This window comes from Cervus canadensis, chromosome 28 (genome assembly GCF_019320065.1).
Source record: "Cervus canadensis isolate Bull #8, Minnesota chromosome 28, ASM1932006v1, whole genome shotgun sequence".
Taxonomy (NCBI): domain Eukaryota; kingdom Metazoa; phylum Chordata; class Mammalia; order Artiodactyla; family Cervidae; genus Cervus; species Cervus canadensis.
Window position 1 is genome coordinate 47,691,093 of NC_057413.1, and position 17,720 is coordinate 47,708,812.

Sequence of the window (17,720 nt, forward strand, 5' to 3'; positions counted from 1 at the left end):
GCAGATCAGAGGTGAGGTGACACCCAGGCTGTTGAGACAGCTCCCTGATCATGAGCAGTGCCTCCGTTCAGTGTCAGGATTCATTTGGTTTTGTTAGCAAGTATCAGCAAGAATCAGGGATCCTGTGCTAGACACATACATTTAAGACAAGCATTTAACAAAGGTAATTTTTGTATAATATAATTTTTAATGTCTATTGTACAGCTGTCAACAGCATCGTCAAGTGCGCGGGCCTAGAGTGGCATTTTCTTGATGGTTCTCAGCACCCCTGGGAGGGGAGAGCTCCGGGACCCTCATCCGAGGGCTTGACTCCCTCAGTGTTGTCCACATGGATTGTTCCTTGGTCTCCACACTCAGAAGTCTAATTGAATTCAACCTGGGACCAAAGTCTGACAGGCTATTCAAACATCTTTGATCTGGTCTGGGAGAGTTTGAGCCCCAGCACACAGCCCAGGCAGCACCAGAAGTCTTACTATCTCCACACTGAAGACTCAGGACAGCAATGAAATCATTCCCTCCTTCCCCTGAAAGCTTCTTTTCTCTCTTTTTCCGGAGGGAAGTGAAAACTTTCGCAGTTACTAGTGTGGGAAGAGGAGAAATCACAAAGAATCTTCAACGCAGAGGTGTTCGGGAAGTACCCTTTGCAGGATGGATATTTGGGGGAAGAAGCAGGACAGAGCTTGCAGAGGACTCCACCCTCCACTGTGGACAGCTCGTGTTGTCTGGGGCTGTCACAGCACCTTTTGGGCCTCCCTGGGCCCACCGGAGGTGAGGCCCGGTCTCCAAACGGTGGGCTGTTGCCTCATTGTTGCTCCTCTGCCACAGAGCCAGCGCTTCCACGGACAAGCCCAAGGAGGTCAGCCGCCACGTTCTCTGGAACCTGCCAGCAGCCCCACTCCCTCAGCCCGTGGCTCACTCCTGGCCAAGGGCTGAGGGCTTGTGAAGGTGACACCAAAGCTGTGTTTCTGCAGGGGGATATAACCCCCTCTCTTTAAATTCTCTTGCCTCGTGATTGAGAATTCCTCTTTGGAGCCCTCAGTGCTTTGGAGAGACCATTACTCAAAAAAATATAATTGTCCCTCACCGTCTATAATTACATAAAATGGCTGACCTCTCAGTCTTTGCATTTGAAAAACCTGACAGCATGTCCAGTACATTTTTCAAATTCCTAGGCTTAAAGTGACCCTTGGGATCTAGAATGAAGCAACTTGGAACTCACCAGAATGGCCAACTTGTGAAAGGAAAGCAGCCCTCAGGTGTGGCCAGTAGCCTCCGGGTGGAACTGAATTCCTGTGACTGAAGACTCATCTGCTGAGAGGCCCTCCATGAGTCCACCGTGAGGGTGCGTCCTAGGGCAGTGGGGCTGAGCAGGACTCATGCACTCACAGTTTGAGACGTTCATTCAACTGAGGTTTTTAGGGGCCCTGAATATTAAATCCCACCATCCAGAAGAGCCTCTGTGAGACGGCCGCCCTCTTTGGGAGAGTCTGATGGGATCGGGGGTATCCGAGGTTCCTGGAGTCCACTACTTCTCAGTGTTGAGAGGGGAGGGGGCCGAAGGGCCGTCAGCCTGCTGCCGGGGCCTGGCCTGCGTCCTCGCCCTCGGCTTCCACCTGGTTACCCTGGCCCAGCTTCTTCACGCTCTCCAGAAAGGCCTTCCAGGTCTCCGGCACGCTCTTCTCCAGAAGCCAGCCCTCACTCTCGCACTCAGGGTCCTCGGGGTTGGCCATGCCTTCCAGCGCCGTGTGCAGGTAGCGCAGCCCAACGGTGACGGTCGCCTGGTGTGGGGAGAGGAGACTTACAGGAGCAGGGAAGTGGCCGGGGCAGGGGTGACCTAGAAGCCACAGGGGCCCTGCAGACAAGGCTCTGCTGGGTTTGAGCTGACGAGGGCCTGCCCCAGCCATGCCTGAGTGCTCAAAACACCTGCTGCCCCCGCCTCACCTCTGGCCCTCTTCTCCTCCCTTCCCGGTCACTCCAGGTTGCTTTGGATCCTGCCCACCCGGCCTTTCTCCTTGCCAGTTTTACCATGTGCTTCTCTGCCTGGAGTATTAGGGGTGTCCCTCCCCTTAGGTCTCCCCTGTCCTGGGGGGCATTAATCCTGGGCTCCTTCTCCATGCCTACCCCCACCTCATTCCTAGCACATCGCTTGGTACATATTGGGTGCTCGGCAACTATTTGCTGGACAGAATAAAAAGTCATCTTTTTTCCTGCAAACAAGGTGATAGATGGTTTCCCTCTACTTCTGTTATTTCTGATTAGTATGGGGATGAGTGGGTGATTGGTTTGGATTTGTTCCCTGGCAGTCACTGCTACAGACTCTGGTGCCAGAATGCCTGGATTCAAGCCTCAGCCCTGGCACCTAGCCAGCCATGTGACCAGGAAGCCTCAGTTTACTTGTCTGGTTTGCAGATTTTCAGATGAAGTACCGCCTGTTCCACGGGCATGCTGTGACACTCCATTGTGTGTGGAGCGTGGCACCTCGTGCAAAGCAAGGATGAATAGGAGTGTCAGCTGTAGTTGGTTATTAGGCAGCATGGTAAGTATTCTTTCTACTTTTCTAACCCTGTATTGTGTTGGCCACTTGCTTCTACACAAATTCCTGCTTCGCTTGCCCTCTTCCTTTGATGGTATAGCAAACTCCATGAGAGGCCTAGGCCCACTAACAGAGAACATCCACCCCCCCGAGGGCAGGAGTGGCCTTGATACATCTTGTTCACCTGCTGTCCCAGCCCTAGAAGGGCACCCCATGGTGGTAGGGCCTCAGTAGACATCTGTTAATGAAAGCTCTGGGAGTATTTAATGATTATGGTAGTGCATGATATTAGTAGCTAGTAGTTTTAGGGTTTTGTTATAATTATTGTTGACTGAAAGTTTAATAAGATATTTTTACAGTGAAAAAATCCCTCCTCCAGGAAGTCCTCCTGGTATCCATGTGCCCATTCTGATTCTTTCCTTCTTTCCTCAAGAAGGCCTCCTGCCACAGTATGAATTTTGCAGTAGTAGTAGTATTGAGGTGTCATATCCTCACTGGATTGTGAAACCCAGGAGGGCAAGACTGAGGCCAGAATCTTATCAGCTCAGCCACCCTTGTGTGCATCGCAGAGTCTGCCCACTAAAAGCCTCAAGCAAAAGTCAGGGGCATGCAAACTCCCTGTTCCCAGTGAACTGTTCCTCTTCTTAAGCAGTCACTAGATTTCTGGAAAAGTGGGTAAGCAGAGAGGTAGCCAGTGGAACTCAATTTTCTCACTGACTTCAGTTATACTTTCAGTCTTCTTTTAATGGCTTTTCAAGGGATGTGATCTTCTAACCTTCTATCCTCATTCTACCTTCTAACCTTTTCTCCTCATTGTACCCACTCATTCCTAAGACTCATTCCTAAGATTCTGCCTCAAGGAGCCAGGGACCAATAAATCTCCGTGAATATGCTTGCCTCTGCTTCAGTGTGAGAAGAAGGCCTCCCTCCCCATCTCATCCCCCATCAACAGGCAGTTCAGTCCCTCTGGTGTGACGTGGTGTGTTAGAAGTGGTGTGTATCAGATGAGAGCACACCTACCTGTGAATTTCCATAGCACTAAAGATAGACTTACTTAAAGGAAACTTTCAGTGAATCTTCTTTGATGGGCAGTTTCCTCACCTAATATTTCTGGTTTTGTAAATTTAGCTTTCGTAGGCTGGGTTTCCTGCCGTCAGCTCAAAGCAGGAGCCCATGAGTCACCCTCTGTACTACCTCAGTTTACCCCTCCTTGGGCTCTTGTTCAGCACCCAGGACAGCGCCCAGCACTCATAGGTGTTTGAGCTTATTTCTTCAATGAATGAATGAGGGCTTGCTACATCCGAAGCCCTGCAGCTACAGAGAGGAACTAAACCTAACAGATGATGGAAAATGAACCTAGAGATAATCAGAATACCAGGTAAACTGCTACCAGAATTTCAAGAGAAGCACAAATCAATGTGCCTGTAACTGCTGTTGCCTCCCAGTAGCCCCAGAGCTAACTGCTGTCAGCCCCCTGTAACAGAGAGGTTCAATAAGTTTCTGAGACCTCAGGTGCAAAAAGTGGAGACACAGGATGAACCTCAAAAACATTCAAAGTAAAAGAAGTGAGACATAAAAGGTCATATATTACATAATTCTATTTATATGAAATGTCCAGAATAGATAAAGCCACAAGGACAGAACAAAAATGGGTGGTTCCGGGGCTTAGCGGGAGGCCTGGAGGGGTCTGACTGCATAATGAATATGAGTTTTTTTGAGGGGGTGGTGGGGGTATTTTGGAACAAGATAGAGGTGGTAGTCGCACAACACATGAATGTACCAAATGCCTCCAACTTGTTCACTTTAAAAAGATTGATTTTATGTGCTATGAATTTCAACTCTTCTTTAAGTGGTAGGACAGAAACAAAAAGTGGAAGTGCCAGTGTTCAAGCCTGGGCCTGCCTGCATGCCAGCAGAGGGCTGGTTCCCAGGAGGGAGCCCAGGGCCCAGCTCCACCCCATGAATCCCAGTGGGGCAGGTGAGTCCCTCGTCTTGCCCCCTCGTTGACCAGGGCCTACCTCAAAGAGCCAGACAAGGAGGGTCACAGCGCCTATGGTGTTCATGAGGTTGCTGTAGTAGCTCAGCAGGGCGGCCCTGCAGCCACGCAGCCACAGGTTGAGCTCTTCCGTCTGGTGGTCATAGCTGTAGTGCGCAGAGTTGTTGGTGAGCTGGTACTGGATGCAGGGCCGCGGTGAGTTGGGGTTGCAGCAGCTGAAGGGGACGCCGTCCACCAGGTACCGCCCATCCACGTTGCTCTTGATGCGACTGCAGAAGAAACAGATAGATGGCTTGAGACCGGCCTCCTGGACTTCTCAGCAGGTGCCAGTTTCTCCCATCCCTCATCTCTGAAAATCTGGGATGTTCATTCACTCATTCTTCTAGAGAAATAATTTGCTGTTCGTCAGCTACGTGCCAGCCAGCTGCTATTCCATCTTCAGCTGCTATTCCAGCTGCTGAAGATGGAGGAGTGGCCCAGAAAGCCAAGGCCCCAGCTTCCTGGAGCTTATGTTTACAGGGTTGAGACAGATGATAAACCAAGAAGCAAGTAAGTAAGGAACATATGTATTCTAGCCCTTGTATAGCAATGGAGATTCAACAGAATCTTACAAGACATTTCAAAGACTCTATGGACCTGCTGATCCTGAAATACCCTGGAAGCCTGTGAGCAACCTTTGATAAAACTGAGATCCAGAGTGCTGTTCACTCGAACTGCCCGAGGGTAGCCTATTAGAGGTTCAGTGTTTCTTCAAGATCCTGGGGTAACTATCAGTGTAGATACAAAGGAAGTCACAGGAGGGGGCATTTAGACAAGAGCGAATCACATACCTGAAGAGTGTGTTCATTCTTTTATTGCCTGTTGTTTTCACCCAACTGAACACAAGATCAACACAAGCACTGTTCTCCTGGAACCTGTCATGTGTGTCAGAACATGGATGTTGCCCTGTGGACAACATTTGACCCCAGTCTATGGAGCACCACATCAGTTTTTATAAAGTCCAAAATAAAGATTTATGCAAAATATCACCCAACAACTCTATGTGCTACCAGGGCCTGGCATGCAGTGATTTCTTGGAGCCGTGCCAGGCTGGTAGGATGAGAGCCACAGGAAAGGTAGTAAGTGTGAGACAAGGCTCTGCCTGGCATTCGTGACCATCAACATTAGCGCCCAGCCCCTTCTCTAACCTCATCTCCTCCTTACAGCTCTGGGGACAACCAACGCCCCCTCTGGCCAGATCAGTTCTGTCCAGCAGATGTTTCCAGAAGGCCTGCTCTGGCCCTGGGCCTTTGCAGCAGGGGCAAGGAATGAGTCTTTGCCCATGGCTTGCTCTGTATCCACACTGAGCTCTGCCCCACCCTTCCCCGCTGGGTGGAAGAGCCTTATTCACCTGAAGGATGCAGCTTGCACAACTTTCACATTTCTCTATTTATATTTGGTTAGAGCACACCATGCATTCATGGTGGGTTCAAAATTCAAAAGGGGCAGGGACTTCCCTGGTGATCCCATGATTAAAACTCTGCACTTTCACCGCAGGGGGCACAGATTCAATCCCTAATCAAGAAACCGTTATTCAAAAAAAAAAAAAAGAAACCGTTATTCTACAAGCTTCATGATGCAGACAAAAATTTAAAAAAAAAAATTATGTAGCTGCACACTTAAGATTTGCACACTTATGTGCACATTATCTTGAGTAAAAAAATGGGTTTTTTTAAGTTAATTTTTTTTAATTGCAAGGCATTATTACATAATAACAGCAGACTTGTATGACATAATAATAGGGAGCATGTAGTTCATAATAGAAATTATTTCCAATGTTCATTGAAATGGTAATTAATTATACTCTTAAAAAGATGTTCAAGAACTTCCCTGATGGTCCAGTGGTTAAGACTGTACTACCAATGCAGTGGGCCTGGATTCAATCCCTGGTCAAGGAACTAGATCCCGTGTGCCACAACAGAGGTTGACAACCCTGAGTGCCACAGCTAAGACCTGGCACAGCCAAATAAATAAATAAATGTTTTTTTTTAATTTTTTAAAAAATTAAAAGATGTTCAGGGACTTCCCTGGTGGTCCAGTGATTAAAACAGTTTCAATCCCTAGTCAGGGAACTGTGATTCCACAAGGCTCATGATGCAACCAAAAAAAAAAAAAATTCATATAGCTGCACACTTAAGATTTGCACGCTTGATTATGTGCACGTTATCTTGAATAAAAAAAGATTTTTTTTAAGTTTAATTTTTTTTTAATTGCAAGGCATTACATAGTAACAGCAGACTTACAGCATAAGAATAGGGAGCATGTAATTGTTCATAATAGAAATTATTTCCAACAATATTCATTAAAATGGTAACTAATCATACTCTTAAAAAGATGTTCAAGGGCTTCCCTGGTGGTCCAGTGGTTAAGACTGTGCTCCCAATGCAGTGGGCCTGGGTTCAATCCCTGGTCAAGGAACTAGATCCCACATGTCACAGCTAACACCTGGCAGGGCCAGATAAATAAATATTTTTTAAAAAAATTAAAAGATGTTCAGGGACTGGAAGTCCAGTGGTTAAGACTCCACTCTTCCCCAGCAGGGGGCGTGAGTTCTGTCCCTGGTCAGAGAACTAAGTTTCTGCATGCCACTCCGCCAGAAAAAAAGAAAAGAAAAAAGATGTTAATGTTTAGCTTCTAAGTAAAATCCCCTCGATTCAAAAAATTCTCCCACTCATTCTTGTCTCTTGGCCTCCAGGTGCCCTCACTGTGGCCAGCCCTGTCTGTCCTTCTACAGAGGCCTCACACGTGGACAAGCAAATTCAGATTTTGCAAAAATTCTTCCTGTTTGTTTTGTTTTTACCCAAATGTTCACATTATATTGACACTGCCTTAAACCATTATTTTTCCCTTAACAATACCTTGGAGATCTTTTGTATCCGCCAGGGAGGAGTGTTCTCCAGGTTTTAATGAGGTGCGTGGTGTCCCCAATGTGCAGATAGCCCATGGGGTACTATCGAGTTCCCTACTGATGGACATCGGGGATTCTCACAGTTTCGTGTTAATACAAGCATGGACTGGGTCAGTTCACATACTGGGACTGTATCTAGAGCATCAGCTGCTAGGAGAGGAGTCTCTGCCTCGGGCCCATCCGTGGTTGCACCCGAGCTCTGCTGTCTCTCTTCTGGGGGATTGTACAGTGACATCTCCACTGGCCACACCCACACAAGTCCTGTTTTTGATCTTTGCCAAAACCTGATAGATGAAAAATAATATCTCCAAAGTTGTTCTAAATTTCTTTTTTTTTTTCTCATTATAAGTGAAATTGGGAATCTTTTGATATGTTTTTTTGTTTTGGGGTTTTTTTTTTTTATATATTTTAAGATCCACTTGTGGTTTCTTTTCAGTGAACTGTCTGCTGATCGGTTTGGTTAAGACCATACCATACTGCACAGTGTGGCCTCTGGTTCCAGAACAGTCCTCACCTGGGTCATGGCGACCATATTTCCACCTGCCCTGCAGTCCCTGGCCTCTGCTTCATGGACAGGACCCACAGCACAGCTGGCCCTGGATGCACAGGTGGTCTAGGACTAGGACCATGATAAGAGCAGGACAGCCTTAGTTTATTCCAGATCCATCCCTCTGGACCAGTTCCTTACCCTTGTGGGTCTCAGCTTACTTATCTGTAAAATGGACTTGACATGAGGATTGTGTGAAGGGATCCATGTAAAAAGGCTTAGAAGAGTGCCTGGTACATATTAACTGTGCAGGAAATGTGGACTCCTGGGCTGGGGCTGGGCCGGGCGACAGAACAAGAGCTTTCACAGGAGCCTGTGTGTTCTCGGGGAGCAGCTGTGAGGTGGAATAGACCACTCTACTCCGCTGGGGAGCAGTCACGCATGAACAGGTGGCGTGGGCCCTGCCGGCTGTGGAGCAGAGGGGGTGCCCCTGCTGTGACCCAGACCTCAAGGGCAGAGCTCCCCACTGGCCCTCGGCTGGGGCTGGGCGGCATTTGTCCAAGGACAGGAGGGGTCGCTGCCGAAGCTCACCCGCACCAAGCGTCTGGGAGCAGCTGTCTGAACAGCCTCGTGAGGCACCAGGCTCCGCTGGCTGAGGTGGTCCCAGTGGGGGGACAGGAGCAGAGACCTTCACCTTGGGGCTCCCAGCCCTGTCCTGAGGGGCCAGCTGCCCCCACAGCCCTAGTCCCCAAATGCAGATGCTGTTCATCCCTCTTTCTGACCTGCAGGCAGCCTCTGGAACCCACTCCCACCTGGGCCGGCCCCAGGGTCCCCATGGAGCGCAGTGGGTGAGAGCACAGAGAGCTGGCCTTTGAGTCCCAAGTCTGCCTGTGTGAGCTGCGGACTGTGTGAGGTGGGCCGATCAGGGACTGTGCGGAGGGTGAGATGAGGCAGTCAGCAGATGCCCAGGACACAGGCTCTGAGAGAATGCTGGCTCCTCCCCACTCTTGGCCATCTGGGGGGACCCTGCAGCCCACCGGACTGTTCTACCAAGGAAGAAATGGGGCCCAGAGCAGGGCAAGCCCTCACCCAAGTTACACAGGAAGTGGAAGACCAGCCCACAGCAGTTTCCCACCTCTCCCCTCAGAGTTTCCTCAGAGTCTCCAGGGCCTTTCTGCCTGTTGGCTTTTTCTAGCTAGAGAAGTGAAAGTCGCTCAGTCATGGCCAACTCTTTGCGACCCCATGGACTATACAGTTCTCCAGGCCCGAATACTGGAGTGGGTAGCCTTTCCCTTCTCCAGGGCATCTTCCCGACTCAGGGATCAAACCCAGGTCTCCCGCATTGCAGGCAGATTTTTTACCAGCTGAGCTACCAGGGAAGCCCTTTTCTAGCTAAATTTCCTAGAAAGGTGTGAGTTCTCCCCACTGTTCCCTGTCCCAGGAGCCCTTCCTTGTCGACCATCACCTCTCCTGCACACTCTCCAGGTTTCCCTCAACTGGGGTAAGGCCTGCAGACCTGCCTCATCCTCCCTGGGGCAGGGCTGTGTCTCCTCAGATTGGGGCCTAAGGAACGGCAGCTCTGGCCTGATTGGCATTGGGATTCCCCCAGCCTCGGACCTCTTGAGGTCCCATATCTCTGGAACTGGCCCTCCCTCTCCCTCAGGAGTACTGTCTTGTTTACTTCGCACTTGCCCTGGTTCCAACCACAGATTAAGGCTCCACTCACCCTCTTAAGACAAAGTCAGGCAGAGGAGAGCTCCTTAGTTGGTGAGCTGGCTATTTATATCAGAGTATTTCCCAGGCTACAAATCTCTGCTCAGGGCTCACCAAGGGTTGTAGGGGTCTTGATTAAGGTAAGGCTTTGTTCTAGCTCACTGTCTCACAGCCAAGATACAATTTGGGAAAGTCATCACATTGGAATTTTCCTGGAAAAAAACCATATAATTTAGTAGGTGAATTAATAAACCAATAAGGAACACCAAATGGAAACAAGCAGGGGAGGGGAGAGGAGGGATCCAGGAGTGTAAACTGATAATGAGTCAGTTCCCAGCCCGTGTGCCAGCTGAGTGACATCTGTGGAACCTTGGCAAATCACTTGACCTCTGAGAGCCTCAGTTTTCTCACCTGAGAGATGACAATAAAGTCTCTGACAGTGGTGTGGTGGAGATTAATTGGGTTAATACACATAGAGAACCTGGTATACAGCAAATGCAGTATTAGTATTTCTTTGAAAGGCAGGGGGAGAGGAGGGGCCCAGCCTTTACCAAGGAAGCCCCAGTCTGAGAGGAGACACTGCGCTGCTTTCAGGGAGAACTGATCTGATGAGAGATCTAGACCAGCACCAGAGAGTCCAGTCTCAGCGGGAGAAACAGACCTGTACTTGGGGAGCCCCTGTCTGAGGGGAGACACAGTCCTGCCCTCAGGGAGCCCCAGTCTGAGGGGAGACACAGCCCCGCCTCAGGGAGCCCCAGTCTGAGGGGAGACACAGCCCTGCCCTCAGGGAGCCCCAGTCTGAGAGAGACACAGCCCCGCCTCAGGGAGCCCCAGTCTGAGGGGAGACACAGCCCTGCCCTCAGGGAGCCCCAGTCTGAGAGAGACACAGCCCTGCCCTCAGGGAGCCCCAGTCTGAGGGGAGACACAGCCCCGCCTCAGGGATCTCCTAGCCAAGGTCCAGAATTTTCGAGATATCTCTTAATTGTTTAGGAAGAGTTTACCGTCCTGTGGGTTCTGTGGAAAGGACAGTAAAGTGCGAGAGCTCGGTGCCAGCTTCTCCCTCAGACCGAGGGCCCCAGGCCAGGCCTTCCTGGCTTACAGTTCCCTCAGGCTGATGGTGCCAAGGCCTCTGAGCATCTTCATGCTCTGCCTCTCACCCCTTGACCCTGAAGCTCATCTCGTCATGAAAACAGGAAGAAACCTTAAAGGAATGATTATAGGGACTTCTCTGGTGGCTCAATGGTTAAGACTCCATGCTTCCCCTGCAGAGGGCACAGTTCCATCCCTGGTCGGGGAACTAAGACCCCACGTGCCAGTGGTGTGAACGAAAAAAAATTATTATTATAAACTGGTTGAAGACCTCATGTCCCACCTGGTGCTACAGCAGCACCCTAGCGGGTGTTCTTGCCAAAACTGAACCTGAATCCAGCCACACCTTAGCCCCACTACTTGTTTACACAGGAACACAGAAGACAGAAGAACACGTTAGATGACAGCTCTTGGTTGTAACGACCCCAGCCCAGAATGTGAGGAATTCTGCAGGACAAGTGGCTGACTTCCTCCAAGACGCACATGGCATGAAAAAGGTAACTGTAAAGAGTAAGAAAGGTTGTTAGGTCTCCTAACAACCAAATGCAAAGTGTGATTTAGATCCTGATTTGAACAAGCCAACTGTAAAAGGCATCTTGAGACAATCAGAGAATACTGAACACAGATAGGGTATTAGATGATAGTAGTGTTAGTGGGCATGATTACTATTATGCATCTGTTAAACAAAAACAAAAAGACAGAAAAAACAAACCCTCTTTATCTCTTAGCAATTCTTCCCAAAGTTTTTACAGAGAGGAGGATACAATGCCCTGGATTTGCTTCTTAATACTCAGACCAGGGAAAATGTGTGTTTTGGAGGAGCGAGGGCAGTACTGATGGAATGAGAAAGGGAGAATGTTTACATTTATCAAAGTAAGGTGATAGGTACATGGGGATTTCTTATAATCTCTCTACTTCTGTGAATGCTTGCAATTTTCCCTAATGAAAGTTGAAATGCAAAAAAAAAAAAAATATAATAAAAGCAGTTCTGGTTAAGAACTACAAATCTATATCCCAATTCCTTGCTCTGAAGACTCAAGAGTCTCTGAGGGAGGTGGCATTCCTGGATTCCTCTGAGGACACCACCACCCACCCACCCCAGTTGTAACAGCCCCCTCCCCGGCTCAGGACCTCTGAGCCAGGGAGGGAGAGAGAAAGTAAACACAGGAGAATGGAACACAGTCCTGTCCCGGGTGCCACTGGGGGGCCTCATGATGATCTGAGATCCGGGCACAGAAGGATAGGAATCCCACCACGATCCACAGGTGTTTGTTGAGCCTGTATCATGTCTGCCTACACCTTCCACTGTGCCTCTGGAGAAGGAAGGAAAGAACAAGACAGAGACAGGAGAAGGGATGACCTGAGGCAAACCAGCCCCCTCCAGAGGTTTCAGTCATCGGGGAACAAGCACTCATCTAACGCCTGCGAGGTGGAGTGGAAACGGCAGAGTGGAAAGAGCAGACTCAAGAGCTGGCCCTCCCCATAGCAGGACAGCGTCCCAGCAGAAGAAGGAGCAAGCGCTGACACCTGCTGCGACATGGATGAAATCTGAAAACGGTGCGCTGACAGAAGAAGCCAGACCTCAAAGGGCAAATCCCACATGATTCCATTCAAAATGAAGTGGCCAGAACAGGGAAGCCTACAGAGGCAGAAAGTGGAGTAGTGGATATTTGGACTTCGGGGCAGGGGAGGTCGGAGTGAACACTGAAGGGTGCAGAGTTTGTCTGCAAGATGATGAACACGTTCTAAAATCAACCTCAGTACTGGCGGCACAGCTCTGTCAATATATTAAAATCCATTGAATTGCTCACTTTAGATGGGTGAGTTATGTGGTGTGTGGAGTATACTGTCCATAAAGCTGGTTTGTTTGTTTTCCAAAACTCTGTCCTACCCCACCCCCAGTCCCATCTTGCTACTTCCTGCTGTGAGATTTTAGGAACATCCCTTAACCTCTCTGAGGCTCAAATTTCTACAAAATAGAGACAACAACAACTAAAAATAATACAAATCCCCCAGGAGAGGTTTTGTGCCCACCAAATAAGGATACTTTCCCTCCCAAAAGCCCCAGCAACATAGCAACAGGACAGGTTCAGGTGAGGGGCCGGGGGTGGGTCAAAGGCTTGTAAACTCTTGTAAAACATCTTGCATTAGTCCACTTGATCTCCATGATCAGGAGCCTTCAGGAACCAGCCATTGACCTTAAAGATTTCTGTGAGAAATCTCCCAAAACCAACCATCTGTCCATGCTTGGCTGAGCCCACAAGTGCCAGGCTCAGTTAAGGATGTTCAGTTCCTCTTAATGTTGTGACCAAGTGTGTGTGTGTGCAGCAGAGAAAATTTTTCCCAAGTCAGTGGAGTTAGGATAGTTTCACACCAATAAGTTGGTATGGGGCACTGAGGTGATTTTGATCAAGTTTAATGCTGGCCTGACCAGTTGGATATGCTGACCACTGGGAGTGGAGCGGCCTGGGACATTGCTCTACCCTGGGACAGAAGGGGATTTGGGGATTACAGAGAGATCCTGTAAGTCTTGTCAAGGACTGACCCTGCAGAAGACATTCAAGGAAAATGACAGAGAGGATGAGAAACCCCTTGCTGCCCATCACAAAAGCTGGTTCTACCATCAACTCCCACTCTCCCCACTCTCCCCAGCCCCTAGAACTCTGCTTGTCCCTCTGGCTTCACACCCTTCTGGGGTGACATATATAAATCATGCCACTTTGTGCCATCTCTGCAGACCTGTCCCCTAGGAAGGGCAGAGTGGTTTACAAGCCTCCTTGATGAGGGATTTATAGAAGTAATCCCCTCCCACAGAGAAAATACAGTCCCAAGCAGTGACCTTCATTCTGACTTCCCTTCCATCTGGGGTTCACCAGTGTTGTCTGGGCTTCACCCACATCCTGCAGCCAGTGTGCCCGTGTCACGGGTGCATAGCCCCCTAACTCACCAGCCTCACTCAGAGGATAAATCACCTGGGGGATCAACTGAACCCCTAGCCTCAGCCAGGGAATGGGGAGCATCGGACAGAAAGAAGAGGTGGGGGAGAGTCACTGACTCTGGGCTGGCCAACCTTTCCCCAGAAAATGACTCAAGGCTCAAATGGTGGGTCTCTGGGAAGAGGGATATGCCAGGGTCAACACAAAGGGTGAGAGCCTCCTCTTGAACATTTCCTTACATCCCCCCCAGGATTTTACTTTTACACAAGCCAAGAACACTTCAGAAACACTTTATCAAGTTGCATTATTATTACTTAAGTAGTAAACACCAGCAGATATTTACTGAGCACCCATAGTTTACCAGGCTCTAGACGGAGCTAGGAGGTAATCACCAAGGTTGTGTATTTTGGTGCCTTCATTTAAAAGATGGGCAAATAGGACTTCCTGGTGGTCCAGTGGTTAAGAACCCTCCTGCCAATGCAGGGGACACAGGTTCAATCCCTAGTCGGGGAAGATTCCATATGCCGCGGGGCCACCAAGCCCATGCGCCACAACTACTGAAGCCTGTGCACTCCAGAGCCTGTGCTCCACACAGAAGCCACCCAGTGAAAAGCCTGCACACCTCAACTAGAGAGTAGACAGTAGACCCTTCTTGCCGCAACTAGAGAAAGCCCATGCACAGCAACGAAGACCCAGCATAGCAATAAGTAATTTTAAAAAGAGAGAGATGGTCAAGCAGGGGGCCCAAGGTATCAAAGGCCTTGTCCAAGGTCACCATCTAATGAGCAATAGAGATAAAGCTAAGAGCTTAGACCCCCTGACTGCCCCCATCCTCTGCTTTTCCCACCATATCCAGGGATAAACACTTTGAGAATGGATGCTCAAGGTTGAAAAGTTGGAAAACATGGGAACAGCCCAGAAATTTATGCTTGTAGAACTGAATCCATTCAGTTTGAGTGAATGAGACAAGCAGCCAGATACTGTCTCAGTATATGTGACCCATCCCTCCTGTATGAAGCAGACACAGTCCTGGCTGGGTCTCCCCTGGCTGTCTGCATTCAAGCTGCTTCTGTAACTTGACACTGTCCTCCCATCTTAGCCTAACATTAGGTTGAACCGTACATTGCTGCTAATTTTATAGGTAAAAAATGATAGAATATTGACAATTCCGTATGTCTAATCAAGTACACCCTCACACACACACCAGTAATAAGTTGTATACCCAGAGCACCCAATGGGGAGGAAAAGGTACTGGACAGGGGGAGTCAGAGGCTGGGGTCTCTGTGCCCTCTATCGCTCTGACCCCAGGACTGGAGGCCACTCACTCTTTGACTTCTTTGGAGGAAAAATCCAGATAGCGGTTGCTGATCCATTGAATCTCAAACCAGTCCCGAAAGCCGTTGTTGCCACAGCACTTGAACTCAATCTGCAGCATGTCGATGGTCTTCTTCATGAAACACCGGCCCGGGGTGTCCGTGTCCCGGTAGAACTTCATGCCATTCTTGAGCCCATGGGCCAGCGTGCTCTCCAGCGAGCCCCGCAGGAGGAAGCAGCAGAGGGCCACCAGGAAGAGGGTCACGTTGAAGAGGACACACACGGCCAGGTACGGCTTCAGCCAGGGCTTCCACTTGGCGTACTTGGCAGGGTCCAGGGCGTCATAACAGATCTTGCCAGCCAGAGAATTGAAGACACAGGATAGCACCCCCACCCCGATCAAGGAATTGGGCACAAAATGGCTCTCAGAATTGTTCATCACATCGCTTCTCTTCCGGAGTTCAATCTTTAGGAACAGCCCTAAGCCGAAGATGATGATGCCAGCCAACACGGAGAACCAGTTCATGAGCCAGAGCCCTTGGGCCAACTTGACCCGCTTCTTCTGGTCAAACTTGACTTTCAGCAGCGCCATACTTGCAGGCTGCAGTCCAGGTAGCCTCCCACAGCACAGCTCTCACTCCTGACCTCAATAAGCCTGGAGGCTGAAGACTCAGGGCCTTGGGAAAGGTGCAGACGGTCCAAGCTGCAGGGAGCTGCTCTGGGGGCTGCCCATGTTGTGCCCCCTAGCCCGGGACCCCTGTTAACCCGCGAGTGGGAGCAGGGACCTCAGAGTCACAGTTCATGAAGGGGCCAGTCCTCCCCGTCGTCGCTGTAGCTCCCTTCCCAACCAAAGAGGGACAGCCTGAAGGCTGCAGATTAAAAGTGGGATCCACAAGACATCTTGCTAATCTCTTTAGCCAGGTTCATCCCATTAGATAAAGCCTTGCCAGTTTCAGAACATGCTCAAGAAGAGCCTCCATGGACACCCTGGAGCAGAGAGCTCTGGGTTCAGCTTGGAGCATCAGGAGCAAAAAAGACAAGACTGGCCAGAGGAATGGGCTTCATCTGCAAGTCTGCCTCAGATCAGATCATGTGTCTCCAAACTCCTTGAAAATTTGAAACATTCTAATGGGTGGCAAAGAGTTGGACAGGACTTAGTAACTAAACAACAACAAATGGGACAAAAGAGATCATTATCCAAGTTGAAAAACAAATGACAGATTGTGAGAAAACATTTGCAACATGTTAAAAAAAAAAAAAAGAATGAATAAGCATTAAAAAAAAAATAGCTGCCACAGTTCCACATCTTAAAAAAATCAACAATCAACTGAAAAAACAGGCAAAGGAAATGAGCAGGTGATTTATAACAAGTGAATCTGGAAAGTCCAAGGATCTGGAAAACATGTCAATCTAAGTAGAACGAATGGACATTGTAGTTAAAACAACAATAAAAGACCAGACTTGACCCATCAAATTGAACATCTGTCAAAATTCTGTTACCAGTATAAACAAAGATAACAGAAATGAGATGTACATCTTTGATGAATCTGTAAATTTATTAGTATTTTTAAGTAATAGATTTTATTTCCTAGAGCAGTTTTAGGTTTACAAAAGAATGAACAAAAAATACAGGGTTTCTAAATACTCCTTTCCCCCAACCAGTTTCCCTATATTTATTTAACATCTTACACTTGTGTGATACATTTATTACAACTGATGAGTCAGTTTCTGTATGTTATTAACTAAAGTCCAGAGTTTACATTAGGGTTAACTGTTTGTGTTGCACGGTTCTATGGGTTTTGCTAAATGCATAATGGCATATTTCCACCATTATATCATATTAGTGTTAGTGTTACTCACTCAGTCGTGTCAGACTCTTTGCGATCCCATGGACTATAGCCCGCCAGGCTCCTCCATCCATGGGATTCTTCAGGCAAGAATAGTGGAGTGGGTTGCCAGTCCCTTCTCCAGCAGATATTCCCGAACCAGGGATTGAACCCTGGGCTCCTGCATTGTGGGCAGAGTCTTTACCATCTGAGCCAGGAGGGAAGTCCATCATATAACATCATATAATATTTTATCATTATTATGTCATATAGTATTGTACAGAATATTCTCACTGCTCTAGATAGCCTCTTCATTCTTCCTCCCCTCCCTGCCCAATCCCAGGCAGCTATTGTCTCTATAGTTTTACCTTTTCCATGTCATATTGTTAGAATCATACAGCATGTAACTTTTTCAGACAGGTTTCTTTCCCTTCACAATATGCACTTAATGTTTCACCATCTTTTTGTGGTTTGATGTTGTTGTTCATTCACTAAGTTGTGTCTGACTCTTTGTGACCCCATAGACTGCAGCATGCCAGGCTTTTCTGTCCTTCACTGTCTCCGAGAGTCTGCTCAAATTCATGTCCATTGAGTTGGTGATGCCATGTAACCATCTCATCCTCTGCTGTCCCCTTCTCATTTGCCTTCAATCTCTCCCAGCATCAGAGTTTTTTTCTGGTGAGTCGGCTCTTCACATCAGATGGCTAGAGTACTGAAGCTTCAGCTTCATCATCAGTCCTTCCAATGAATACTCAGGGGTAATAGCTCATTTCTATTTATCATTGGATAATATTCCATTAATATGAATGTGCCATGGCATGTTCACCATGCCCTTTAATAAAAGGGCAACTTGATTGCTTCCAGTTTGGGGCAATTATA

General features: G+C 48.5%; 1 protein-coding gene across 1 annotated transcript; it reads right to left on the reverse strand.

Annotated features, from left to right (window-relative positions):
- Nucleotides 1–1,291: 1,291 nt before the first annotated feature.
- PRPH2 (peripherin 2) lies at nucleotides 1,292–15,831 on the reverse strand. Its single transcript, XM_043449393.1, has 3 exons — nucleotides 15,027–15,831; nucleotides 4,552–4,798; nucleotides 1,292–1,778 (listed from the first exon to the last, which is right to left on the reverse strand). The coding sequence occupies exons 1-3, from the start codon at nucleotides 15,605–15,607 to the stop codon at nucleotides 1,566–1,568; spliced, it is 1,041 nt and encodes a 346-aa protein (XP_043305328.1). The 5' UTR covers nucleotides 15,608–15,831; the 3' UTR covers nucleotides 1,292–1,565.
- Nucleotides 15,832–17,720: the final 1,889 nt, after the last annotated feature.

Excerpts from the sequence above, each read along its gene's own strand:
- PRPH2 (XM_043449393.1), bottom strand. The coding sequence starts at position 15,607 with ATGGCGCTGCTGAAAGTCAAGTTTGACCAGAAGAAGCGGGTCAAGTTG. Across the intron at positions 4,799-15,026 it reads TCCTCCAAAGAAGTCAAAGA|TCGCATCAAGAGCAACGTGG; the intron begins GTGAGTGGCCTC and ends TTTCTTCTGCAG. Across the intron at positions 1,779-4,551 it reads TCCTTGTCTGGCTCTTTGAG|GCGACCGTCACCGTTGGGCT; the intron begins GTAGGCCCTGGT and ends TCCCCACACCAG.